This window comes from Xiphophorus hellerii, chromosome 8, assembly GCF_003331165.1.
Source record: "Xiphophorus hellerii strain 12219 chromosome 8, Xiphophorus_hellerii-4.1, whole genome shotgun sequence".
NCBI classification, from domain to species: domain Eukaryota; kingdom Metazoa; phylum Chordata; class Actinopteri; order Cyprinodontiformes; family Poeciliidae; genus Xiphophorus; species Xiphophorus hellerii.
The window spans coordinates 25,836,823-25,863,720 of NC_045679.1; the positions used below are offsets into that span (position 1 = coordinate 25,836,823).

The 26,898-nt window shown below is 40.1% G+C and overlaps 2 protein-coding genes across 3 annotated transcripts in view; both read left to right on the forward strand.

Moving 5' to 3' along the window:
* The first annotated feature begins 623 nt into the window (after nucleotides 1–623).
* On the forward strand, nucleotides 624–10,750 carry pla2g3 (phospholipase A2 group III). The gene is made up of 7 exons (XM_032569490.1): nucleotides 624–3,313; nucleotides 5,147–5,279; nucleotides 5,388–5,522; nucleotides 6,874–7,220; nucleotides 7,309–7,438; nucleotides 8,148–8,258; nucleotides 9,002–10,750. Exons 1-7 carry the CDS (start codon nucleotides 2,782–2,784, stop codon nucleotides 9,231–9,233), a joined length of 1,620 nt encoding a protein of 539 aa, XP_032425381.1. The 5' UTR covers nucleotides 624–2,781; the 3' UTR covers nucleotides 9,234–10,750.
* A 980-nt stretch (nucleotides 10,751–11,730) lies between these two features.
* Nucleotides 11,731–26,898, forward strand: part of ttc28 (tetratricopeptide repeat domain 28) — a 121,357-nt gene continuing 106,189 nt past the window's right edge. Inside the window, exons 1-2 of one of the 2 annotated variants that reach the window (XM_032570035.1) lie at nucleotides 11,731–12,100; nucleotides 17,283–17,648. In XM_032570035.1, the coding sequence (XP_032425926.1) occupies nucleotides 12,071–12,100; nucleotides 17,283–17,648 (396 nt within the window). In that variant the 5' untranslated portion in view covers nucleotides 11,731–12,070. The remainder of the gene's footprint in view (nucleotides 12,101–17,282; nucleotides 17,649–26,898) is intronic. The other variant, XM_032570036.1, reaches the window with a different exon arrangement.

The window sequence follows — 26,898 nt, forward strand, 5'->3', positions numbered from 1 at the left end:
GTTTTTTTATTAAACGAAACTAAAGTTCAGCACGTCACTCAGGCAGAACAAAAGTGTGTGCAAAATCAAAAGTGAACAAGACACGAAGAATAAATGATTAGATGTAGCCCATGTGAAAAGGTGATATGGAGAACCAAGATGGTCTATAAGGCGAGATATAAATGCGAACTGAAAAAAGGTGTCTGTAGACAACAAGTTCTGCAAAATGATCCCAAAAAGGAGGTTGTACGTGAATTAAACACATTGGTATCGTAAAGGTGTGAACAGATTAAAAGATGTGAAATAACATTTAGACACAAAAAGTACATTTTAATTTCAACAAAGTAGGAAACCTTTTTTTTTAAAAAAATTGCAAATTGAACTAAAACTACAAACATGTCAGCCAAAGGAACTCTGACACAACTACGCAATGATTGGACGATGTCTTCCCTAGGGCTGCTTTCTTATTGGACGATATTGTACTTGTCTTCCACACACCTGAACCAAATGAATGGCTGCTGATGAGGGAATCCACACTCCATACCAGTTGGTGGCCGAAATGCACCATTTTTGTTGTTTGCCAACTGCCAATAAACATCAAAGAAGAAGAAGAGGTAGAAGAAGAAGAAGATGAGGGAATCTGATTAAGGTGTGAGGGGAAGAGAAGGACCATAAAGCTGCAGGGTGAAATCTCTCAGGGTCTGGACTTAGTCACCTCAGTTTTAGAAACTGCTTAGAAGAGAAGCATCTCAGATTAGGTCCGTATCGGTCAGATATTGAACTCTGACATCCAGCAGCTGAATACTGAAACCTGGCCGGCATCACCCATCCTGTGTCCAAATTTAAATGGGACGTTATGTACTCCTCCGCGCTCAGATACTTGAATTTTATTTCAGTTTAAAAAATTCAATTCTAATTTAAAACTAAATAAATAAATAAAAATGGCGAGAACATGAACGTATGACAAAAATAAATCAAAACAGGTCTAAATATGACACTGGTTGATAGAGAAGTAATGAAGACATTTTCAAAATGAATAAAAATGAATCAGAATCCACATTGATCCCAAAAAAATGGAAAAACATCTTTTCATTCAATAGTTCTAGGAACTATTGTCAATGTCTCTTTACACCCAATAAATTGAGACTATTATGAGATGACTTGAACAGCACACCAGTTTCATAGGCCAAATATAATCACGCATCAACACACACATAGAAAAATTGTCGTTTCCATTGTTTTTCTAAGAGGTTAAGTCATTTAAAAACCCTTTTCTGGCACAAAAAGTGCAAAAGAGTTGAGCTGCAATCCAAGCAAAAGTAAAATTGAGCTACCACCTGTTGTCACCTTCCTAAAATAATGGCCTAAGTCATTTTTTGCCAAAAGATTTTTTTTTGTTTGTTTGTTTCAAAAATCACCACCTTTTGTGTGACAAAAGATGATGTAGGCAAAAAAACTACATTTCCAAAAATGACTTAGGTCATTATTTTAGGAAAGTGAAAATATGAAAACTCAAAAAATGCATTTTTCCCCTCCCTGATCTTTTTACAGTATGCTACAATGTTAAGACTAAACACGTTTCACATTTAAACAATCTAAATGTGAAAACAATCTAATATAAAGTGTCCTGGTGTTAGAGTAATGGTAATGCAGGTGAGAAGCTTCTCTTAAGTACACGTTTGAGGTTTTCTACCCACCTCTGTTCACTACATATAGGTTCTGCCAAATTAGCTTTCCTTGAGGTCTATTTCCATAATTTATTATTTTGTGTCCTGAATATTTTTTCCTGTCTCTATTTTGATTTTATTTTTGTTCACTGCTTATGCTGTTCATTGCTCAAAAGGTCTTGCCCATACTGGTTTTTTCTTGCATTTCTATTTAGTTTACTTATATTAGTAATATCCTCTCATGTTATTATTCGACTTGCTGTTTTTATTGTATCCATGCTCTTCAGTAATGCCATTCACTTGCATGACCTCATCATCCTCACGTGTTTCAGCTGATCTTCCACTCAAACTCTTGATTTTTCCACAGTTAAGCCCCAGATTCTCCGTTTTCATGCCCTGATTCACATCTTCTTTGTTCCCTTCTGAGTCTAGTCTTTGTGTCCTGAGTTTAGTCCATTTTGTTTTTTTGCAGCCTGTCTGTACGGAGAGCATATAAATGGGGTAATGCAAATTGGCCTAACATCTGTTTCAACACCGGAGACGTCCTGGTACGCACCATATAGGCGTGTGGGCGCGCGTGTGTGTGTGTGTGTTTGGTTCAGCCAAACACACACACAGCCCTCGTTGATTTCCTAACAATAGAGTTGCGACTGTTCTGGACTTTCACAATACATCTGACATGTTCAGGTTCATTCAACACAGCAGGGTCCAGAAATGTCTATGTGTAAATCAATAGTTTACTTTATCACATCTCCATTCAGCATGTTAGGGGTGTGTGAGCGGCACTGATGCATTAGTCAGATTTACAGTTAAAAACATGTGGGGTGTGTGTGGGTGTGTGTGTGTGTATCTCACTAATGATATTGTGGCTGTAAATGTGGGGCAGAGAGATAGGGAGTTGTTTGGCTACACTGCCTGGTCACGTGTCTGATCTGGATGTACTGTTAATCCACCGGAAAACATTCCTCTCCTCCTTCTTCTCCTCCTCCTCCTCTTCTTCTTCGCCTTCATATTTAAAACCGCCAATGAATGAAAAACCTCCCAGAGGCAGAAGTTAGCACTTTGCTGCAGAGGTAAAGTCGAACAGCCTCTCTCTCTCTCCCTCGTCCGGCCGCAGCTCCATCGATGCGCCAAGATGACGCACATCTCCGCTCTCTTGGCTCTCACTGTAACGTCAACACTCCTGGGCTGCACGGCCGCGCGAGCCTCCATCGACTGCAGCTGGACCAAAGTTTCGTCCAACGGCCAGCTGCACGTCAGCTTCCTCCGGGGGGATCCGCGCGGCAGCGCCGCGGCACCGCGCCTGTACCACGGCGTCTGGTCCGGGGAGCGCGCCCTGCTCGGCTGCACCTGGAGTGATGACGCAGCGCTGATCCAGAGCTACCTGTCTGCGTGCCGGGGGCGCACGCGGGAATTTAAGGACCGCGCGGGGAAAACGTTGGATCTGGAGTCTTTGTTTGACGCGGATCGCTGCGTCTCTCTGGCCTCTCCGAGCTTTGCTAATCTCCCGGAGCGCACAGCGGGGAGACACGTGAGGAGCCTCGGAGATCAAGGTGAAGGTGAAAGGTCAGAGGTTAGGACACACGCGCGTGTAAAGCGCGGCTTTATCGTCCCCGGGACTCTGTGGTGCGGCTCTGGCAACAAAGCGCCATCATACGCAGATCTGGGTAAGTGACGCTGTGTTTGAACTAACCCTCATCCAACATAAAGGAGGAAATAAGATTGTACTGTTTACCTAATCACATTATTCACATTATTCACATTTTACCCCATGGTGTTAACAAAAACTCTGTAATGTTTTGAGATCGGCTACATGTAGGCATTTATCTTATCGTTTAACAATTATCGTGATAAATTTCTTACAAGTTTCGATTTACCTTTGTCATGATGAAAAACCATCCATATTGTCTGGATTGTTAGTTTTAGTATTTTCTCCACTGTTTGTTTAATGAGTATATCATATCAATACATATGCTATGTATTGTTATCATAGCATATCAATACATTTGGAAATATTTCTAAATGCAGTCACTGTGTGCAGTTTAGTGATACAAATCATACTTTTTATGTGACTGGTGTTTTCAGCGTATTACAAATTGCTATGATTGCTGCGCCATAGTCACTTAAAAGGAAAAAAGTAGAAACAAACTGTTTCTATCGTCACTTTTATCGCTCTCACAATACTACCGCAAAATATCGTGATAAAACTTGAAGTTATATCACAAAGTTTTTTCAGTTGTGGGCCTTTTATGGTGTGCCTTTTGAGAAATGCTTTGTGATTTGTTATACTCTCACTGGCCACTTTATCAGGTATAACCGTTTTATCAAAAATAGCTAATCAGCCCGTAAAATGATAGCAACTCTGTGTATATTTATGAAGGCAACTATATCTGGGCCTCTAGATAAAAACGACCTGCTGAAGTTCAATGGCACATCAGAGGAAGGAAGAATGGGGATTTAAGTGACTTTAAATGTGCCGTAGTTATTGGTACCAGACCTGCTGGTTTCTATTGGGGTATTTGAAACCAGCAGAGACTTTCTGTAAGGTTTGAGGGCAAAGTCAAAACACTTTCGAGTTTAAAAATGGCCAGGGAAGCAACAACAATAACAACAAAAGAGAAAAATTGGACAGAATCCAAAGTTGCAGGGCTCTAATTTACATATATCATGGGCATTAATGTAATCTTAATTTTGGGGTTTTTATGATTTTCTTTTTGTTTCTTAGCCTCCTAATCCAAGTTTAAATGGTAGTACAACGCCACTTTGATGATTTTCAGAATTGTGCCGCACAAGTTTTAATTTTATTGAGAATTTTCTTTAATCCACACAGGATCAAAATTATAAGTCAAGTTTATAGCACATTTCAGCGACATGGTAGTTCAAAGTTTTTACGTGATAAAAACATCACGCAGTAACAAGAAATTATGAAACAACCAATAAACATTACATTTTGTTTAATGTTTATTCTTTTATGGCTTCTTCTAAAGCCATAAAACAATCTTTCACTAATTAAGATAAATATCTTAATGACGCCACATAGTTTCAATAGAGAAAATCCCGAGCCTATTTTGTCTATGACAAAAAAAGTCCCACTTCTGAAAAAGTTTTTATGCACCTACTGTCCTGTTGAATAATATTAATAACCATTTAGCTGCTGATTTGTGTTGAAAAGTGTAAAATCTGATAGCTTTTTTCAAAATTTTTGCAATACATGATGCCTCCACCACCATGCTTAACAGCCGGTAAAGTCTTGTTAGGTTTTGAAAGCTTTAACTCGACTCATCCTACCAACGTCTGCTGTCTCGCCTGCCCATAACATTCTTATATTCATATTTGTTTTTCTCCATGCGGGTTTCCGAAGCAAAGTGCAAAAATAATCCAGTAAAAAGAAAAAAGAAAGGATTACTATGTTAATTGCGCATCAATAAAAGGTGCTTTATGAAAACTCATAACCACTTCTTCTGAGCAAAACTCCTTTCCCACTCTCTCCCCTCTTGCAGGTGTCTTTTCAGACACAGACAGCTGCTGCAGGGAGCACGACCAGTGCAAACACACCATCCTGTCCTTCCAGTCCGACTTCGGCGTCTTCAACAGCAACATCTTTACCATGTCCCACTGCAACTGCGACAACAAGTAACTCGCCGCCTCCCAAACAAAGCCTGCTCCGTCCCCAGCAGACAAAATCGCCGCTATCTGTGGTTTTGCTCACGGTCTCCCCCCCCAACGCTCTCTGCGCTCCAGGTTTCGCAGCTGCCTGATGGAGGCGAACGACAGCATAGCTGACGTGGTGGGCTACACCTTCTTCAACCTGCTCAAGATGCACTGCTTCACCTTTTCTCACCGAGTCCAGTGCGCCGAGAGGAACTGGTTCGGAATGTGAGTCTCGTCTTGATTCCAAACGTCGGGCAACATGTAGCAATACTCTGAGAGCATCGATCTCAGTTTCTAGACAGAAACGTTTCAAAAGCAGTTCAAGGAACTGGCCGGAACTTTTGGACAGACAAACAAAGTTATCCAATGAGCAAATAATAACTTAGTTGTTTGTGTGTGTGTGTGTGCGTGTGTGTGTGTGTGTGTGTGTGTGTAAGGAATCGATTTTGTATGTACTTTGACAATGACAGTACTTTGAAAGAAAACTTATGGAAGTTAATGCCATTACTAAAAGCTAAATCTGCAACTAATTGATCTTATATTGGTGTCTCACTTCATTCATGTCTATGGGATTATGTTGGCTATACAGTAAATGAACCGCTGATATAGCGACTACAGCCATCCAAAAGTTTGAGAGTACTTAGGACTCCTTCTAAAAAGTCTTGTATGTTCATATTTTAATAGTTCAAGCAGCAAAATGTACCTTAATGTGCAATATGCATACAGTGGAAACCATTTCAGCACTTGGTGCCAATTAGCACCAAGAAAAATGAATGGCGCTCCTGAATTAGCAGCTTTGCAAACACCAGCCAATAGCGTGTCAAGTAGCGTTGCGCCTACGTATCCCAGCTTCCCGAGCTGCATTTTCCCTCGACTGTTTCAGGCATGCTCTACGAGAAAAAAAAAAGAATGCAAGTAGGTGAATTTTCTGCAAATCTTCCCTAAAATTTCTGCAAATTTTTATCATTTCTGCAAACAATGGACCACCAATAGGCGGGTTTTCACCGTATCCCCCCGCAGCAGGATGCTACTACCTCCGTGCTTGACAGTAGATGTACTGTACATCGTCTCATTGTTGTCAACTGGCAAGTTTTTTTGTCTCAGTTGATAAAGAGCCTGTCAAAGTGGCCACCTTAAGCTTGAATTTTAAATTAATCTTGAAGTGGTACGTTAATGTGGGTTTGGCACCCATCAATCGACAGTGTTGTTGCTTGTCTGTGGAAAATGACCCAGACAGTAGAGTCCTGTTCCTTTCACCTGACAGTGCAGGTCTTCTTTGAGATCTTGGCATAGATACATCCAGAAGACTTTCCCAACTTCCTTCTGGCAGCTCCTGTGTGAGATATTCATTTCAGACATTTGTGAAGACAGTCTCTCAGAGCAGTTATTTAGTCTTGGAGGGCGACTCAACGTGTTCTTCGTTGATAGTAAACAATATAAATGGGAACTTGAAGAACCAGGTAACAGTGTAAGTATTGGTTACCTTAAATGTTCCCGTGTTGAATACTTGTGCTACGTGTCCGTCAACATTTTTCTCTCCCCTCTTGTCATTTCTCCCTCTGCTCTGACCTCACAGGTGTAAAATGACTCAGATGGCGCTGTACGCTGACGTCCACTCGCCCACGCTGTACGAGTCCAGCGAGTCCATAGAGGGCTGCGTCAACAGCTCCTGCTCCGACGTCAACTCCACCGCACCTGCACGACTCCACGAAACAAACACGCCACGTCCGCACCTGCCGTCCTCCACCGCTGCCACGGACACGGTGCCCGCAGCCTGGGCCACTCCCTCCGTCACCGCAGCGACCGACTCTACGAACTCCACAGACGCCAAGGCGTCAGCATCGACTGTGAGGAGCGATGACCTGGGGAACGTTTTACCCTCCACGCCGCTCGCTGTGGTTCGGCAGCACAACAGCGTTACAGGTACTTCAACCTGAAGGCGCAATCGGTTTAGTTTTACACTCTGTTACCGAAACTGAAATCCCCCCTGATGTTTGTGTCCCCTCCACAGCGGAGGACAGGTCTTGCGTTCCGTACAAAGAACTTGATGAGTGTAAGAACAAGATCCTACCGCAGCAGAGGAAATATGGCCTCCACAACACAGAGACAGGAACGCTTTTTCACTGCAACTGTACCGCCAAGTAAGTCCAGCCGTGTTTTCACATTAACGTCTGTGTGTCCAGGGCCGGTCCAATCCTTTGAGGGGCCCTAGGCAGATTTTCATTTAAGTCCCGTAAGCTACGTTTCAGTTCCACCTTCTATCACATATTTAGTCTGCTCTTAAATGGCATAAACGGTTTTTATGGCTTATTTTCATTTTATGTTCGATGATGTCTTCGTCGGTTTGCAGTTGTCACACAAAATCCCCATTAAAATATAATAAAGTTTGTAGTGTTAATGTGACAAAAACTGAAAAAGTTCAAGGGGTAAAAATACTTCAGCAAAGCAGTGTAGTCTCAGTATGTATTAATGATAAAGTCGCGACTCATACATCATCTCTAAAATATTGAACCTTAATTTTTGCAAAGCAGTCTCAGACCCAGCTATTACAGAACACTCCCTTTTCTGTGTGTGTGCGTATGAGGGCGTGTGAGTGTGTGTGTGTGTGTGGCTGCTTAAACAAATCAGACGTGGGGAGACATTTCATAACACAAAACTAGACCAGGGCCAGTGTAAACATTCACCAGCTTATGTAACACAGCGGCTCTCTGACAGGCCTTTACGTCTCTGGACGTTACTGAAGAGCCACAGTAACACTTTTTATCAGTTTGTCAGCTTGATATAACAGACTGTTTAATTTTTTTATTTTTTAATGAAACGTATCTGACGTTTCTCTGCACGTCCTTCCAGACTGTTCCACACTCTGACTCAACAGAGACAACTGAGCAAAGTGGAGACTCTTCTGATTGGACATGTGTCTCAGTCCTGCTTCCTGCCCCAGGACTGCACATCAAGCAGCAAGTCAGTATTTACACAGATATCTATCATAACTGCTTTGTTATGTGTGTAATATCGCATAATAACTCTGTGGTACAAACTCTTTAATTAACCCACCATAAAAGTTTGTCTAAGTCCTTTTAAGAAACCATCACCACAGTACAAAGATGTACAAAAAGAGAAAACATTTGGATAAAAATGCTAGTCTTTGATTGGCTGAAGAGTCTGTAACAGATTTTCAACTTTTTCCAAAAAGCTGAAAATTTATAGAATAAATAATGTTGATCTGTTAAGTATCTCTGAATTCACAAAAATGAATCCAGATGCGCTGAATTATTAACATTAACGTAGCATAACACACAAATGGAATTCAGAGCTAAATATTTGGGATCGATGTGACCCCACTGGGTCTGCTGTACTAAATAAAAGCGACCAGATCAAATGAGCATTTTTCACATCCTAACAATAAAGTATTTACAAATATTCGTTGCTACATAAGTTAACTGTTCAGAATGCTTCATCTGAATCCATTCATTTTATTTTAGTTTTATTTATTTCATTCGTTCAGTTTAAAATGGCCATGCGGCATGTCGACATGAACAAAAGTCCTGAACGAAAAGCAGTAATTTGAAGGGGAAAAAAAAAAAACCTCATATAATTTATACCTTACCTCTTATATATTCTACATTAATATAATCTAAGTTAATATAAGTAAAATTACAGAGATAGAGATAAAAACGTTTTCATTTCCTGCTTTGATTCATCAGCTGCACTGCGACGGTGGTGAAAGCAGAACTTCCTCGGCTGGACCCAACGAGTGTTGAAGTGGCGGAGCGGCGCCATCTACAGGCAGAGAGACGGAAGCGCAGGAGGCCGGGCGAGACGAAAGCGAAGATGAAAGACCGAGCCGTGAGACTTTACAAGCTGTGTGTGAGAATGACTCGACCCAAACAAACCGGGAAGAACAAAAAACAAGTCACAGGAACACAGGTCAACTGAACGGCCGGTAGCAGGGAGGAAAAAAGACATTGTGAAATAAATAATTAAAAATGGTTTTATAGGACTTTATTCAAACAATGGAACAAATTTAAGCTATTTTAAGTTTCTTTTTTTCCCTCTATGAAAGATTATTTATGTCATTTTAATTTGACTGGATTGTGAGGTAATTGTTTTAATCATTTTCTGACTTAACAGTAAAGTTCCATATTAAAAGCCAGACAGATCAGTAACTACCTCAAGTAAAGACGAAGCTTTACATTTCTTCCATAGATGTAGAAGCTCAATGTTTATAGAGCTGAGGGAAGAAAAAAAAAACTATGTTCAGAATTCAGCAAAATTAAGTCTTAGTTGCTTATACTGGAATTATTATTCTTATTTCAGCTCTCTTCAATGAAATGACTATATATTAAGCTTTTAGGTTGAAACATTAAACAGTTGAACACGGAAAACTTACAGTCATTATTTCCAAGGCAACGCTGTTAAATAATAATCAGCATAAAAGCAGAGTTTGTCTTTCTGGAAATGAACGCAGTGTTGCCTCGTGGCCACGAGGGGGCGGTGGTTTCCAAACTTTGAAACTACAATCTTTAATCGCCTCTTAGGCTGACAACAAAACAAGTAAATTTTTAAAATCCTCTTCATATAGCAGACATTTTCCCCGGCAATGTATTTTAGTAAGAAAAAGTGAATAAAGAAATAAAATAAGAACTCGGGATACAAAGATTTTTACAATAAAGATTGAATTGAAATTTTTTTTCTCAACATTTCTGAGACGATAACTGACAGATATTTATTTCACAATGTCTTATGTTTTATTAAGAACTGAAAACGCCTTTGGGACCCTATTAAATATTGCACTATTATATATTTATTTGATCAACCTCTGAGTCACTGGGGAGCTTAAGCCAAGCTCCTTCTGGAATCTGGGAAATATATTTCTTCTTTAGTGAAATGTGGCAGAATTTATTTCCGAGACAAAAATTGAGCCTGAGGATGGTTCACGTTTCTTCTACTGTACTTCATGTAATGTGTTCATCTGCTCCAGATCTGGTGTCTGCTTCTCTCCCTGGTTGGTTCGAAAATGTGAAAAAACGACGGTGGCTTCAAAAAGGTTCACACTCCTGTTACGACGCCACCTGTTGGTGATGCGAGAAAACAAAACCAAACGTGACCGTCATAGATCCTTTGAAATGTTTTTCAGATAATGTGACATTTATTAAGTGGAGTTCAACTGAAAAACAAGCAAATATGCCAGAAAGAAGGAAACAAAACGAGACCTATCCGATTATGAGAGCAATTTTAGCTCCGGACTTTGACTAGGCCGGAACTTTAAAATTTCCCTAATAAAGTCTTTATTTTTCTTGAGCTTCATCCATCTTGATTGTACTTAAATAAAGTAACCTCAGAGCATTATCCTGCCACCACCATCCTTTGCTGTTGGAATAAAAATTACGAATTAATAACTTTTCTCCAAAAAGTTGCACAAGATAAATGTCACTTGATATGTGGGGGGGGGGGGGGGGGGAAAGTTGTCATGTTCTCATTTTTATATGTAAAAAAAAAAAAAATCTGGTGTGAACATGTTTGATAGCCCAGCTCCTATAAGGGCACGTTGAAGATGTATTTGTACAGAATTCTTGTGATGACCTTTGTAAATTTTGGTTGGCGTTGCAATGAACTGGAAATCATTTGTAAATACTTGTACATAAGAAGCACTCATAAAAGTTGAGATTTATGAACATCAAAATGTTCCCATTGTGTTTCTTTCAGTTTGTCAGAGAAGGAAATTTGCAGCCGACGGTGAAAGAAGGAAGGACGCGTTTTCTCTGCTGGAAAGTTTGAACGTGTCAAAGCACACAAAATATGATCTGGTCCTCACAGATTGTAACATTATTTAAGTGTGACCTGAAATGTAGAAAATACACAACATGTTCATTAATTATTAAACAAAGATTAAGCAAAAAAAAAAAAAGAGAAAAAAATGCTTGGAAAAAAGGTAGAACATTTTTACTTCCATAGAAATTAAGACCAGAAATATAACAGGCACGGCTTGAATAATCATGAGAAGAGCAGGAGGAAAGTTGTTTAATGTGTAAATGGCAGCATTTTTCTCCAGGTGCCGCTCCCTGACAGTCTGGCGCCCTGGGTGGACTGCCAATGTTAAGAGTTTTTACACACCAGTTCAGTTTGGACACGGGTAAATAAACCAATTTTTTCTAAAACATTTTCCCATCCGGCTTAAACTGGGAGATGATACAAATCTAATTTCCCAGCAACAATGTTAAAAACAAGCCTCTGGACGTTTTAGAGAAGATTTAAAAAGATCAGTTTCCTGCTGTGTTTGGTTTCAATTTTACCCGTGCGAGTTTAGCTTTCATGTCTAAAAAGAACTAAGGTGCTTATTCCCTCCGCGCGCACACCGTCACTGTGTGCGGCTTTTGTCGGGCCTTAAAACGTCTATCAGGTAACTCAATTCCCCTCTGATGTCATGAGGAGTAATTGAAACCTTGCCGAGCGCTGCAGCCATGGAGCCGACCGGATCCCCGCCTCTCACCGGACAAAAATTCCGCTATGGGGAGGATCGGCAGCGGGGAACATGGCGCATTCACTGCGGATTAACTCTCCGCCGAGAAAAACTTTGGAAAGTGGCGACGTAACGCGCGCGCGCCGCTGAATCGCGAGCGGACTCGCAGCACTCATCACCGGGGAACCGACGGCCGACTCCTGGGCTTGTTTTGGATGGTGTCGGAGGCTTTTCCTGCCCTCCCTCAGTTCTGCTGCTGCTGCTGCTGCTGCGGGATCAAAGTTTGGAGCAGCAGGCGGAGGATTTAGCGGAGATGGAAAAGCCCAGAGCGAGGAAAGAGAAGGTGAGGCCGGTGGAAACGTAAATTGGGGGTGGAGGGGGATGTGCGGACTGCCGGTGGGGGGAAAGAGATAAAGAAAAGAGTTTGCTGGGGCTTTTTTTTTTTTTTTTTTTAATATATATGCAGGTTGCTCACGTATTATGAAGTGTTGACATCCTTCAGGAGGAAAAGTCTGAAAACATAGGCGGTCCAAAGCTGTTTGGGGGCTTTCCAACTAACAGTCACCACAGCTAACCCAACAGCTTATTTCCTTTTTTTTCACCACTATTTATGCATTTTACATCCAACATAACCTCATCTATAGTACAAATTATAGATATATATTATATATGGAGCGCCTAGTAACAAAAATAGTGTTTCATGAATAATGTATGCTTTACATTATTTTTATATTTAAAATGTGCTCATGCAAACATATTTAGAATCAGTTATTTTTTCATGTAGAAATTCTGTTGTGATATTTTAGAGCATGAGTCACCAACCTTTTTGCTAAAGAGGCACTTCATGAGTCCTAAGTGATACAAGGGGCTGCCAAATTGACACAGTTTATTTTTTTAAATACCGTGCCCCCATACAGCTCCTTCAAACTAGCCAGCACCAATTGGCAAACATCTTGTGGAGCTGTACATCTGCGGAGCTCATTATACGAGCAACTTCTCAGTCTGAAGTTGGTAAAAATGCTTTGAAAGGGTTAATCCAGGAGCCATGTGGTGATGATTTCCTGGAGGCGGAGTTTCAGAAAGAGTAGAAAGGCCCAATTTCATCACGTTAAATTATGAAGTCAAACATCTTTTAAGTCATATTTTCACATATATACAGCATTTTTTATAACAACCAAAGTTACTTGAACATAGTTACTTGATTGTGCTATGAAATTACAACATTTTGGCAGCAAATAGTCATAGATTTTAGAAAGCTAACACTGCTCATCATCGTGAACATACCATCCCAATGTGAAATAAGGTGGGGACAGTATTATATGGTGTGGAAGGGAAATTATAGTAAGATAATAAAACAAACAAACAAACAAACATTTTTTTAGCAAACTAAAAATATGAAAAGAGTAGGAAGAAGTTTCTTTAGTCAGATGAAACCAAAATGTAACTTTTTGGCCTAGAGGCAAATGCTACATGTTGAAAAAAAAAACCTAAGGGTCAGACCGTACCTTGAACACAACACTCCCACTGTGAAACATAGTGATGGCAGCATAGTGCTGCGGGGATTATTGTCTTCAGCACGAACAGGGAAGCAACAGATTTCAGACCGGGCCAGGACAGTGACCCCATGACTGGTTCAGTCAAAGTACAGACCTAAACCCAACTGAGAATCTGTGCCATGACTTGAAAATGAATGTTTGCAGGTCTAATGACCGAGCTCGAGTCACTGGTGAAATTGTCAGGAGTTAATTTCATGTTTGACCACCAACCTGTTGTTTGACACTTCTTAATCTTAAATTTGAAGTTTAATGATCGTATTCAGGTGGAGCAGTTGTCCTTTCCGCTTTGGAGTTTTTCCCCCTCGTATATTGGTGTTGTTCTTCAGGAATGTCCTCCCTGTGACCCGGGCAGAGACGAGGGCAGTGAGTAGTAAGACGGGACGACAAGGGAAGCGGGTGTTTGCCAGCAGTCTTGGAAGGACTGAGCAGGATATTCACGCTGTGTTCCTGTTGCAGCGCTGCTCTACTGACGGCAGCTCCAGCAAATTCTCCTTTCAAACTTTCATCATCTGTGTTTCTGCTTAAATAGGCTCTGTGTTATGGAGCAAACGCAACATGCAGGAACATTTATACAACTATAGATTTATGCTGCTGAGTGTCTTGTTGAGTCTTTCTTCTTCTCACCTGACCGTGTGTGTGTGTGTGTGTGTGGGCGTGCGCATGTGTGTGTGTACAGTACTGACCAGCTAACGCAAAACTCATTCATGAGATGATGCTGTTTTGTTCTTGATTATGTACTTAAAATTAGGGGTGTTCCAATACAACATTACCGATATCTCTGCTTTGAGTGTTGGCCGATACCGATATTGGCCAGATAAGATAGCAGCAGGAATCATATCCATTTTTATTACGTATTTTGCAGCGTGGAGTGTTAGGAAATAGTTGATCTAGTGATACTAGTCAAGCAGAGAACAATAGTCAACAACAATAGGTCTGAGAACAACTGACCCACTCATTATTAACCAGTGGGTCTGTGTTCAGGATACAAGTGCTGCTGGATAGAAATGCTGGAGCAGACTAAATTCTGGGTCGGACTAAATTCTGGGTTGGACTAAATGCTGGAGCAGAGTGCTTCTGTCGGCTTGCGTATATCAGAGATTTTAGATGCAGGCCAATATAATCCGAGACTGTTTTTTCTACTTAAAATAAATGATGTGAAGGGAACAGTGGCAAACAAACCAACTTGTTTAGCAACACAGCTTCTCTTTCGTCAACCCTTCACACCTGTGAAAATCCCAAAAGATTTTAAATCTTCCAATTATCAAAAAATGGAAAAAACAAACAAACCGCAAAATGGAATCTAATCCATATTAATCTAATCTATTAAAAATATAACATAGTTGACCAAACTGTTTGCTAAAGTTTTGACTTTTTTACAACTATATGCACACACACACACACTCATATAAATATAAATATATATATACACTGCTCAAAAAAATAAAGGGAACACTTAAACAGGTGTTTAACAGTTAAAGTGTTCCCTTTATTTTTTTGAGCAGTATATATATATATATATATATATATATAGATATATATATATATATACCGATGAGAGAGAGAGAGCGAGAGAGAGAGAGAGAGAGAGAGAGAGAGAGAGAGGGATAGAGAGAGAGATATATAGAGAGACACATATAGACTATGCTATGAGATGAGAGCTATATATACATAGATATATATAGTATATGTATATAGCTATACATCTATATATGTATATTATATATATTATATATATATATATATATATAGATATATATTATATATACTATGAATATGAATGACTTATATATGTATATAATATACATGTATATGTATATATATATACATATACACTGTATATATATATATATAATATATACAATGTATATATCTATATATATATATATACATATATACAGTATTTGTTTTGTTCTGTCTTTCAGATGGATTAATAACTGATGAGATATTCATCGTTTTAGTTTTGGTCTAATGCATTCTAGATGTAATCTACATCTGCCATTTATCTTAAAAAGTGTTTTTTCCTGTTGGCTAAAAATGATTTATTTTTATGGACCTCGGTGAATGGAAAACTATTTGGTTGCAGTGTTATTTTGTAACAGTTCTAAATAAGTGCAACGTCAATAAAGATGTTACGACAAAAAAAAAAGGGAAAAAAAAGAGGTTGTTGATATCCAGGCAGCGATGTTCACTTTGATGCCACAATCGTCCCGGTTTGTTCTTAGAAATAAAACCCGTTGAAATAAGTGGAGATGGATAAACAGGCTTGTTTAAAATGATGAAAACCTCCGTAGAGCAGATGCTTCACTCGTATCAGAAACGTGAGGCTGACAAACTCCTCCGGTCTATTTCAAGTAAATCTCAAGTACAACTTCAAGTTTTCTGGCGTCTTCGTCAACAATGTTGGCTGATGCATTTTGAAGGTTTAGGAATCCCTTTAGCTCGTGTGAGTGTGTGTGTGCGTGGGTGTGTGTGTGCGTGTGTGTGTGCGCCTGTGGCGATTTGTAGAGAGATAATGACGGCCTTGGTGTAAGCTCTGGTGAAGGCCCAGATTTGGAAACACCAGATCAGAGGGAGGCAGCTTTGTGGAAGCGCCTCGCTCTCGGCCGTAGTGAGCACATTTGAGCCCAAGTTTCAGCAGCCGTGGCGACGGGAATAAGAGCAGAACCCAGTTTGACTTGGTCACTTTTTTTTTTTCTTCCTCGTCTTCCTGAAGAGTTGAAGTGGTTACCGAACAGCAGAACAGAGACGTGAACGCAGCAGTTTCTCACTGCATCACAAAATTCCTATCAGGCAGCCACTGTTTGCTGTTATTTTATTATTCCATCTTCAATAATGTTTTTTTTTTTGTGTGTGTGTGAAAATGTAACTGACTGACAGCATTCTTCGAGTGGGCTGTTGTTTTAGTGACGGCTTCAAAAACTTGAAAATTACACTTAAATCAGTTGTTACTTCTCAAATGTCTGCTTTGTAAAACATCGTTAGAGAGTGGAATCATTTCTAAAAATCCTTTCAAATTTTAAATATTTCGGACATGATGGATAATTCCAAAAATGTTTCCATGTTTTAGTATGAACACACATCCTCTGTAGCATTCAGTGTAACATTTGGGTTTCGTTTTTTCCCGTTTCCATTTGCATTAACTCTTTATTATTTAGCCAGTCCAGATCTCACTACATCAGATCGTTCCTCAATCAGTTCCTCAGTCGTTCTTTGTTTTTCTTTAGATCCAACTGCCATTAAACATGACATGCAGGTACAGATCTGTCTCCAATGTCAATTGATTTACGGACCTTTTTTAAAACAAACGCTGTTTGTTGGATTCAACAAATCCAACATTTGTATGCTAGATAAAATTTCTACAACATTGTAGATAAAGAAATGAATAAAAAGAAAAGAGCACATTTCCTCCAAAACTTCTCAGACATTTTCTAGGAAAAAAAACAAGAAAACCTCTGAGTTTGAGAAATTAAAAATTTTCAAGAAAAAAGTGCAGAAAATTTTAGATTAATTTTATGAAACTCAGAAATGTCCAAGTTTTTTTCTAGAAACTTTCTTGGCCAAACGTTCAGATTTTTTTTTGAGGAAATTTCCTTTTTTTTCCTACACAGTCGCAAATATCTGATGATTCAGATGTAAATTATATGGTTTTGAATATGTTGTTTAAAGTAGTAGGTTTTCTTTACAAATATGATTTCTGCAAGGTTTCGATGAGACCCAATTCCATGGGAATATATCAGACAGTAGTCTGATGAAGATCATTTAGCTATTAGCTTGGTGGTACGACAACAGTAACGGGACCAAGTTATCTCAACAAGTTGAATAAGACAGCTACTCAATGTAACGCAGTTATTAAAAAAAATGATGCAAAACACAAGTAATTTTGATTATATTTTTTATTAATAGACCCATAAATGTGTTGCTATTTCTTGCTAACCATGTCCTCCTCCTCCTCCTCCGTCTTCTCCACAGTTCTCCCTTTTTGGCTCTCGCTCCACCGGCAGAGCCACCAACCCTTCCTCCTCATCTTCTCGCTCTTCATCTCCCGGGATCCCCTCGGCCAAAGTCGGGAAAAGGCGGGATCGGATTTCCGGCTCCGGCGGTCCAGCCGCCCTGAGCAAAGCCGAGTTCTTGGAACGTGTGCGCCGCAGTAACCAGGCCTGCCAGCAGGGGGAGTTTGCACTGGCTGTTCGTCTCTACACTGAGGCCCTCACGGCGGACCCGCAAAACTGCATCCTGTACAGCAACCGGTCTGCGGCCCACCTCAGACTGGGTCAGCACCTCAAGGCTCTGGACGACGCAATCAAAGCCCGTCTAATTAACCCCAAATGGCCCAAGGTAAGACGTTTGACCTTTGATGACCTTACGACTTTAATTGTAGCTGTCGGTTGAGCAGAGTGGATTTAAAAGTGTAAATAATGATCAAGTCAGAGGAAGAAGAACAATAATCTCCTGAGATCAAAAGTCAGAATTATTTTTTATTTCTTGGCGCTAATCGTCTTCCGTACACCAGCGTAAAATGTTGCTCAAATAAAAGTTAAACGTCCGCAAGTTGTGGAATGTGGCTAACTCCAGCTGTGCTTTTACGATGCCTTGTAAAAGTGTTATTTGTGATAAACCAACGCAAAGTAGTGTGTAATTGTGAGGGGAGACCAAATTTTTGTCTGGAAATTTATTTTTTTTTGAAAGCGTCTCATACATTTGTATGCAGCCATCCAGAGTGAACACTGCGTAGAACTGCATTTAGCCTGGCTACAGCCGCCAGTCCTTTAGGGAATGTCTCCAACCGTCGTCCTGGAGATTCAGCTTTTGCCAAACTCGACGACATGTCGAAGAGGTAATTCAGTCATTTGATTTCAGCTGGCTGGAAAGCTGTTTTAAATAAAAACTACTTGGTCAAAGTAAGTATTTTTAATTTAGAGCTTTGTGTTAATGATGCGTCTATAGTAATGGTCCTAAATCAAACCACTCACTTGAAGAAAACCAGATTTAGACCACATGAATTGCTTCTCTCCTCCCCTAAAGGCTTGAAGTGGTCGCTTGCATCTAAACAGTGGAAAGTCAGAGAATATACTCCGAGTCCTTCAAGTCCTTTCAGAGAGGAAAGTGGGCAGTCGGAGGACTACCTCTGTCGGGACAGCTGGTTCCCAGCCAGCTCCGCTCCGCTTCCTTTCACAGTGAGAGAGAATGGACGGAAGTGGTGTTTGGGTGTGTATCCGAGCGGTGTGTGTTTGTGTGCAAGTGTGAGATAGCTTTGCACGGCTGTTATTTTGTTTTGGAAACCCTGGCGAGGCCTTGGCCCGAGTTTGGTACTTAAAGACAATACCAGAAGCAGCATTCCTGTGTGTGGGTGTGTGTGTGTGTGTGTGTCTGCATAGTGGCGGTGTCATTGCTGTGAGCTCACTGCAGCATTCGCTTTGGGTCAAAGCTAAGGTCAGAACCGATGAACTACCAGAAAGAGAGAATCTTTCTGCTTCACTTCCTTCTTTCTACCCTACAGTCGGCCATCTTTGCTTTCTTCTCTCCTCCTTTTCTTCTTCTGTGTTTGCCTCCCACAGTTTGTCCCATTGCTGCCCCCGCTGACTTGTCTGTTGGCCCAGCGCTCTCACACACGCATTATCTGAATCTCGCACACACACAAATGGAGCGACTCGGTCATGGGAACGGAGCGGTGGAGTCGGTCAAAAGTCGCTGAAGTTTGGGTGCTTATCTGGATAACAACAGCGCGCAGGCAGGCTGGCAGCGCTTCTTTGCATTTCGATGTTGTTTTCGTTTCGTCCATCCAATGTGAAGATTTTTGAGGAAACCTTTTTGTTTCTTTGTGATTCAAATGAAGCTAAACCACACAAGTAAAACTTGCTGCAGGAACGAAAGCCTTTCCTTTGACTGAGAAGAAGTTTTTATATACTTAGAACTGACCGGGCTGTTTGCTGTCGTCCACACGCACACACACACACACACACTGTTTGTATTTTTTTACTGTTTGGTACTTCTGAAGACCGAGCAGGTTCTTTTTTTTTTTTTTTCTAGACAGCTAAGCTCATAGACAAAGTGAAACTTTCTGTTCAGTTTGTCAGCTCACAGGTGACGAAGTGTTAGTTTACAGAAAACCTGAAGGAGGCGCTGTGTTGCCCATTCAGTTCCACTGGGATGTGTTTCAAAATGACTGAACTCTTTATTTTGTCAAATAAATTGAGAAAACTGAGTCCCCTCAATTTCAAAACACACACACGCTGCCCCCCCCACACACACACACACAAAACGCCCCACCTCATAATTTTGGCTTTGCATGGTAACATCACTACAATGAAGAAGTAGGGCCACACTAAACAAATATAAATAATACAATTACGAGAATAAAGTCATATTATTATGAGAGTAAAGTTGTTCGTCAAAATAATACAAGAAAAAAGTCCTATTATGAGAAAAAAAATATTACCAGAATAAAATGAGAATAAAATAATAATATGACTTTATTCTGGTAATGTTAGAACCTTATTCTCTTAATTAAAATTTTGAAACTTTGTTTTCAGTATGGCCCTATACAACACACACAGGGTTCTCCAGCCGGCCATTTGAGGACAGTCATCATCTTAACGCGGCCCAACATGAAAATGACTGACGGCCCTCCTGTGCGCCCTGAATGTAATTATTTTCAGACACTGCCTGGCAAAAATCGGACAGTAAAATATCTGTTGAACTTTGATGGGATGGATTTGTATTTAGCTCTATTTAGTGCGATCTACAATGACTTTTTGAATGAGTTACAACAACATTTCATTTCCCTTTGGGATCAATAAAGTATTTTTGGATTTGAATTTGAACAGCCTTTCACTCCAGATTGAGCTGTGAGTCTTTCAGGGGATCAACTGCAGCACCTGGAAAATGAAATTAGTCTTTTACTTCTTTTTTTTTTTTTCCTTCTCTTTTTTGCAAAATAGCTGAAGCCCAGTCAGACTGGTGGAGACAACTGGGTGCTCCCCAATGGGGGCGCCACCATACAGTTTGAAAAAATGTAAGAATTTTATTTCTTTTTTAATGTTCTGGTTATCAGAGATACTTCAACCAATAACTAAAAACAATGTTGATTGGAGGTATAAACTTTAGGAGAAGGATTTGTGAGACTAAAGTTAAAGCAGCTTCATCCTTTCCTGGCACACATTTAGCCGCAGTCTGGTTCAGCTCGACGTTACGCTGAGGGTTCACTCAGAAGGAATCAGTGCAGATCATCAGGAAGGTGGAGGCAGACCAGATGGCTGCCCCGCTCCGCCTGTTTACAGAGCAGCCAGAGGAGTCGGCCCCGCGTCGCTCTGGATAACTCTGTCATTAAGAAACGTCTCGCTGACCGCACGCTGCACGGACGATTACTCGCATACGGGCAAAGAAGCTCTCGTTTCTTCAAGTGGGACGAGCCAGGAAGGGTTTGGTTTTGGGAAGCCTCCCCACATCAAACTGTTCAGGCTCCTTCAGAGTAAAAGCTGCTTTTGTGCTGAGAGCGAAAAGTGGTGGAGAGCTTTATCCAGGTCAGCCGGGAGACACAGAGCATGAGATGGGGGAGGGAAGGAGTCTCCAGAGGAAACGATTTCATTGAAATTAGTTTCTGTGGACTTGAAATACAGAATTTTATGTCTTTATTCAGTTTTTCTTTTAAAATAAACGATGTAGCTGCAACCTGCGGGTCCAGAGCCTCTTTGGATCTTCCACAATGGCTATTAAAAACTTCAAATAAACATGGTAAAGAAACAACTGAAGTGTTGAAAATAGGTATAATAATAAATGCAGTTTTCAGGGGGTTTTTTTATTGAATAACTACAATTACTTTTCACAACTGAATCACACTAAAAGTACCTGTCTTAGCAATTCATGTAAGAATTTTTTTTTGAAAAAGATTTGTTTTTTTACATAAAAGAAATGTAAAGTTGTTTTGTTTTTTTTGGTTTTTTTAGAAAAAAATAACCACTTATGCTGCACTGATTTACAAAATTGAAACTTTTTGCAATGCCATATTTGTGCAATTGTAGATTGGAGTAGATGTCTGCCAAAAAAACTCAGAAATATTAAGATTAAGCTCAGAAATTTTCTAGGAAAAATTTGGAAACTTGAAAGTTTTTGTTTTTGTTGCAATTTTTCCGCTTTTCACACTCAGATGTTTCCAAGTTTTTTTCTAGAAAATCTCTGAGAAATTTTCTGGAACAAAAAATCACATTTTAATCTCAAAATTTGTTGAGCCTTTTGGCAGAAATGTACTCAGTTGTGCTACTTTTATGCAAAACTTGTTTATTTGTTGTTTATTGTTCTTTCAGATTCCCATTAGCATCAGCAGCATCCGCTATTCTTCCTAATTCACATAAAAAGACAGATCATATTTACCAAAACATCATAACGATTAAGTATTAAAATGACACATTATATTCTACCTGTATCGTTCCTCTTATTGAAGACTACTCCAAAAAATATGTTTTATTCAGACTTCAGAGAGAAACACAGATCAGTTCATCACCTGGTGTCAAAATATGACTGAAGGGGATTTTTGGAGAAACCACTAGAGAGCAGCACTGACTTGTGAAATTCCCCTCACATCCACAAAGGAAAGTGAACAGTTCTTGTTGCCAAAGCGACTGCGTTGCCCTCTGATGACCCACATCACATGAGGCTTGGTAACTCACAGGCTGTGTAATCCACCCCAGCTGACTGACTTCCCCAAAAATCTGTCTCAGAAGCTGCTCTGGAACTCATGTTATCGGCCACCTAGTGTTTGATTTCATTTTCTTCTTCTTCTTTTTTTGTTCCCCTGAAACGCATCTCTCCCGTTATGTGCATCAGCAGGAGGGCCTGCTGCAGCTTCCTTTGCGTCTCTCAGACCTGATAATGTTCTCCCATGCTGCTGGCTCTGCGTCTCCTGCTGCCGCAACTCTTCTGCAGAACATAATGAGTTTTATTTTAGCCTGCAAGGAGAGTTGGGGTTAATTTTCAGGTAATCGGAAGGTGTGTGCCTCTACTTCCACTTTTTTTAATACATAGCCAGCCCGGACCAAAAGCTGCTGACTCAGCAGCCAAACACAAGCTGCTGGTGAAGGATTTTTTGCTCCTCAGCTCAACTGTGTGTGCAAAAGGAAGGGGATAGATAAGAAGAGTGGATCTTAATGAAAGATTGTCTCAGTTTGATGTGAACGAAGCATGGCGGGAATGTCGCATGATGAGGATTTAGCTGGCTTTCACTCTGCAGATCCATAAGCACACACTGGCAGCAGCGGCTAGCCGGTGAGCGGCTCGGTTTCTACAGCAACGCCGGTACGCCGGCCATAAGTCTGATCTTTGTTTAAAGGGGCGGTATTACCTAAAATGTACTTTTATCAGCTTTGCATAGTGACTACGTTATTGCCTCATCAAAAACATTCCTGGAGCGTTGCTTTGATTCTTTCATGCACGTTTGAGGAATCCTTTAATCTCCATGGCAACCATTTTGCTCTACAAAACGCCTGGGTGGACCTAGCCCCACCTTCGAGACGCAGCGCCTCCTCAGAACTGCAGTTTCCAAGCTCCCAAGTTTCTCCTTCGCGAACTCAGCTCCTTCAGACTAGCCAGCAGCAATGAGCAAACACCTGGTACCACTGTGTATCAACTGCGCTCATTATACGAGCTACTTCTCAGTGCTACGCTGGTGAAAACGTTGTAAAAGGGAGGAGCCATGTCTCTTCTTAAAGAGACAGAAGCACTATTTCAAGGCGGTCAAATATGAAGTCAATTTTCTCTAAAGTCGTATTTGATATGTACAGAATTTCTAATTATATTCATATAGAAACTATAAATTGATTAGTTATGAATTAACAAAACAAATTAAGTTGGAAAAACAGAATCCTTTAAAATAATCAGAAACATGAATTTAGCTAAACTTAATTCAGTGTTATAGACCTGATATAAATGAATCAGTCTTTTAATGGTAGTCATTGTCTAGCATTTTCAACCATGTAAAATAACTTGTTGAAAACGGACAGACCTCCTGCAGCAGTCGTGCCATTCATTGCTTGGTAAAGTCACAGGAAAAGGAAAAGGCCGACTTCCACAGGAAGTGCTTTTCAATTAAAACCTGCCAGCAGCCAGTATGTGGAGAACATTCAAACTCCGTACGAAAAAACCCCAGGCCAGGATTTAAACCCAGGACCTTCTTGTTGGAAGGCAATAACGCCCTCAGTGGCTGCCGAAGGTGCAGTCACTTTGCAGAAATAGAGCTGATGTTTGAGTTTCCAATTAACCAACATATTATTTGATGCAGCTCTTAAAAAAAAAAAGAAGGAAAAAGCTGGTTCAAAAGCCAACCCTCAGAATTCAACTATCAGTCTATGAATCACACACGTTACGGTTTAATTTGGTAGTTCCTTGTGCCCACAACTTGATAGTCTGCATAATTACATACTCCACAGTGTAATTAAAGCTAAACCAAAGCTGTGCCCCTTGACTGTTTCCTCTATGTTTCACCGTTGTAAAACAATCCCAACGTCTTTCTGATTTCTGTTTTTCCTGAAGTTTGGCGGCGAGACAAATAGACAAACCGAGACATTTAAGAGGAAAGAATCAATCTGTGTATAAAACATGGTCTAAGCTCTCCTCACTATTAAAACTAACACAGTTACAGGCTCATCTGTTTGGCGTTTCCACAGCAACGGCATGCCAAGCTGCTGGATGCGCCAGCTCAACTGGGCATGTGTGGCACCAACTGTTTGTTTGTACTGGTCTCAGTGAAGATGATCAAAAATACTAACATAGGGCTGAAACGATTAATTGATTTATTCCCAATTAACCGGTTATTGAGATAATCGTCAACTAATTTAGTAGTTGATTAATCATTAACTGGAGTATATAGACTCTGAAAAAGGGCGACTTGCTGAAAACACAACGCATTCAAACCAGTAATTAAGCCAAATCTTTACAAAATAAATATATATTTTGCATTTAGGATAAAAAAAAAACCCTCCTCTGCTTGGAAATATGTTTTAGCCAAAACTCCTAAAGTGGCATAGCTTTAGCTTCACTCGGTTCAAATTCGCTTAAAGTATCACATGCTGTTGCATTTTAAACAAAATGTTTTTTTCTTCTTTTAAAAAGGAATGAGTTTATTAGCATTTTTATGCATTTCTAATACGTATATAAAAAAATGCCTAAGCAATTAAATAAAATTCTGTAAAATATGCTAAATTTTACCCGATTGATTAATTATCAGAATAATCAATTACTAAAATTTCTAGATATATTTCTATTACAGTATAAAAAAAGACTTAAGTTGTTAGATAAAAACTGTAGAATGTGCTCATTTTTTATCTGATTAATTGTCAGCATAATCGATAGATTAATTGATTACTAAAATAGTCGTTAATTGCAGCCCTGTAATAATATAAAAAAAGAAACATTCTCCATCTTGTATTTTCATATTAGTAGGGAAATGTGCAGCCGTCAAAGGATTAGAGAACGGAGGGCTCAGCAGTTTCGCTGTCAGATGGGGTTAATTCTGTCTTGAATGTTTCCTGCTTATCTTTAACCCCACCCTCCCCCCCACGACGCCACCCTCAAATTAAATTATGCATTCATGGGTTTAAGTGGAACTCTTCAGAAGCTGCTGCGGCTTTTGCTGTCACACAGTGTCACTGCAGGGATGTTAAATAGGAATTCAAGACGAGGCTTTGTAAGCTTGCAAAGTTTGCTTCTGCTCCACATGTTCATTGTTTTGTTTTGTTTTTTCTGAATTGATTTGTACAGACGCTGTTCTGTTCCAGCGAATATGTCCACGAAGTGCAACGTTTAGCTTCCGTTGATGCTGTCAGACACTCTGACTGAGGTAACGCAAAACAAAACGGTTAAAGAAGGACAGGAGAGAGCAGGACAACGCTGCTGAAGGAGGACTTTGACTGAAAAAGAAAAAACTACATTCTGGATTTAACAGGGAGCTGATGAAGGGAAGCTAAGCCAGCAGAAATATGATCTCTCTCTTTTTCCTTTCTATCAGAACTTTTGCTGCTGCATTTTGGATCGGCTGGAGGCTTTTAACCGCATTTTGCGGAGAGTAAAGAGTTACAGTAGTTCAGTGCTGAAGTATCATGAACTGGTTTTTCACAGCCACTCCTGGACAGGACATTTCTAATTTTTTCAAAATTCCAGATATAACGGAAGCAAACCAGAGGAACATGTATGAAATTAAAGTGACACATCCTGGTTAAAAATAACATATAGGTTCCTTATTTTGTTATCGGAGGCCAAATTAATGCCACCAGGACTAGGTGACTTGACCAATCAGTTTCTATTTCAGAGGTTCTGGTCCAAAGACGACAACTTCTCTCTTGTCTGAACTCAAAAGCAGAAAGTTAATGTCATCCAGTTTTTTTATAATTCATTGGGATTTATGGGTTTATGGTTAAATATAGCTTAGTGTCATCAGCATAACAGTGGAACTGTAAGCCATGCTACCTGATTTTACCAGTTAGAAAATAAAAGATATGTATATCTAGATAAATAATTGGCCCACTACTCAAATAGCAACATTTTTACCAGCGTTGGACTGAGAAGTAGCTCGTATAATGAGTTTAGCAGATGGCCAATTCCACCCGGTGTTTGCTAGTTTCCGCTGGCTAGTCTGATGGAGCCTCACAGAGGCCTGCTCGGTGCTCAGATGTTTAGAAACAGCAGCTCTGAGGAGGAGCTGCGTCTTGGAGGCGGGGCTAGAGCCACCCAGGTGTTTTGCACAGCTGAATGGTTGCCATGGAGATTAAAGGATTTCTCAAACATGCATGAAAGAATCAAAGCAACACTCCATGTATGTTTTTAATAACTCTATAAACATGATGTAAAGCTCAAAAAAGGTTGGTTTTACATAACACTACCTCTTAAGGTGTTTACAGAAGGACAGGATGTTCCAGCTTGTTAGAGTAAATCATAGTTTTCCCAGAGAGCAAAGCGTTAATTAAAAGTTCAGCAGTCTGCCTCAGCAACACAGCATCTGCGTAGTAAAGATGAATAATTCTATTGTGTGGAAAAGCTATTTTATCTTTCTCTTTAATGTCATTAATAGAACCTCTTAGGGATTGTAATTTGCTAAAGTGGAAACAGATGATTGCTTAAGACAGAGAAAAAAGCCCAATGTGTGTTGTTTTTATTTTGTTGGAATAATTTTATTATTTTTATCGCGGAAAATAGCTAAACAACAACCCTGGTGCTAAAAAGGCCCATCTCTCTGGTGTAATTGTTAGCGGCTTCTCCTCTCTGACGCTGTGATATTGGGGGCAGCTGGCTGAAAGCGACCTTCATAAGCGTCCTGAGGGAGCGCAGCAGGCCCAGTCTGCAGCCGCAAGCTGCTCATAAAGACACACAGAGTGTACCTGAGTGTACCTGTTGGCTTGGACAAGTGACTACAACCTTGCCATAAGGCACAAACTAACCAAATTAGCTATTAGTAAGCAGACTTGATGTACTATGCATAAACAGCACGTCCAACGCACAAGCAGTGATACGTCTTGCGTAGTTTTGCTGGTCGCTATGGAATAATTTATTCATAGAGACACACAGGCCGTTGACACTGTTAGCTTACTAGTGGCAGTTATTT

What these genes read in the sequence shown, in the direction of transcription:
- pla2g3 (XM_032569490.1), top strand. Translation starts at nt 2,782, where the DNA reads ATGACGCACATCTCCGCTCTCTTGGCTCTCACTGTAACGTCAACACTC. An exon ending in CACTGCAACTGCGACAACAA is followed by an intron (nt 5,280 to 5,387) that starts GTAACTCGCCGC and finishes TCTGCGCTCCAG; the next exon opens with GTTTCGCAGCTGCCTGATGG. An exon ending in CACTGCAACTGTACCGCCAA is followed by an intron (nt 7,439 to 8,147) that starts GTAAGTCCAGCC and finishes ACGTCCTTCCAG; the next exon opens with ACTGTTCCACACTCTGACTC.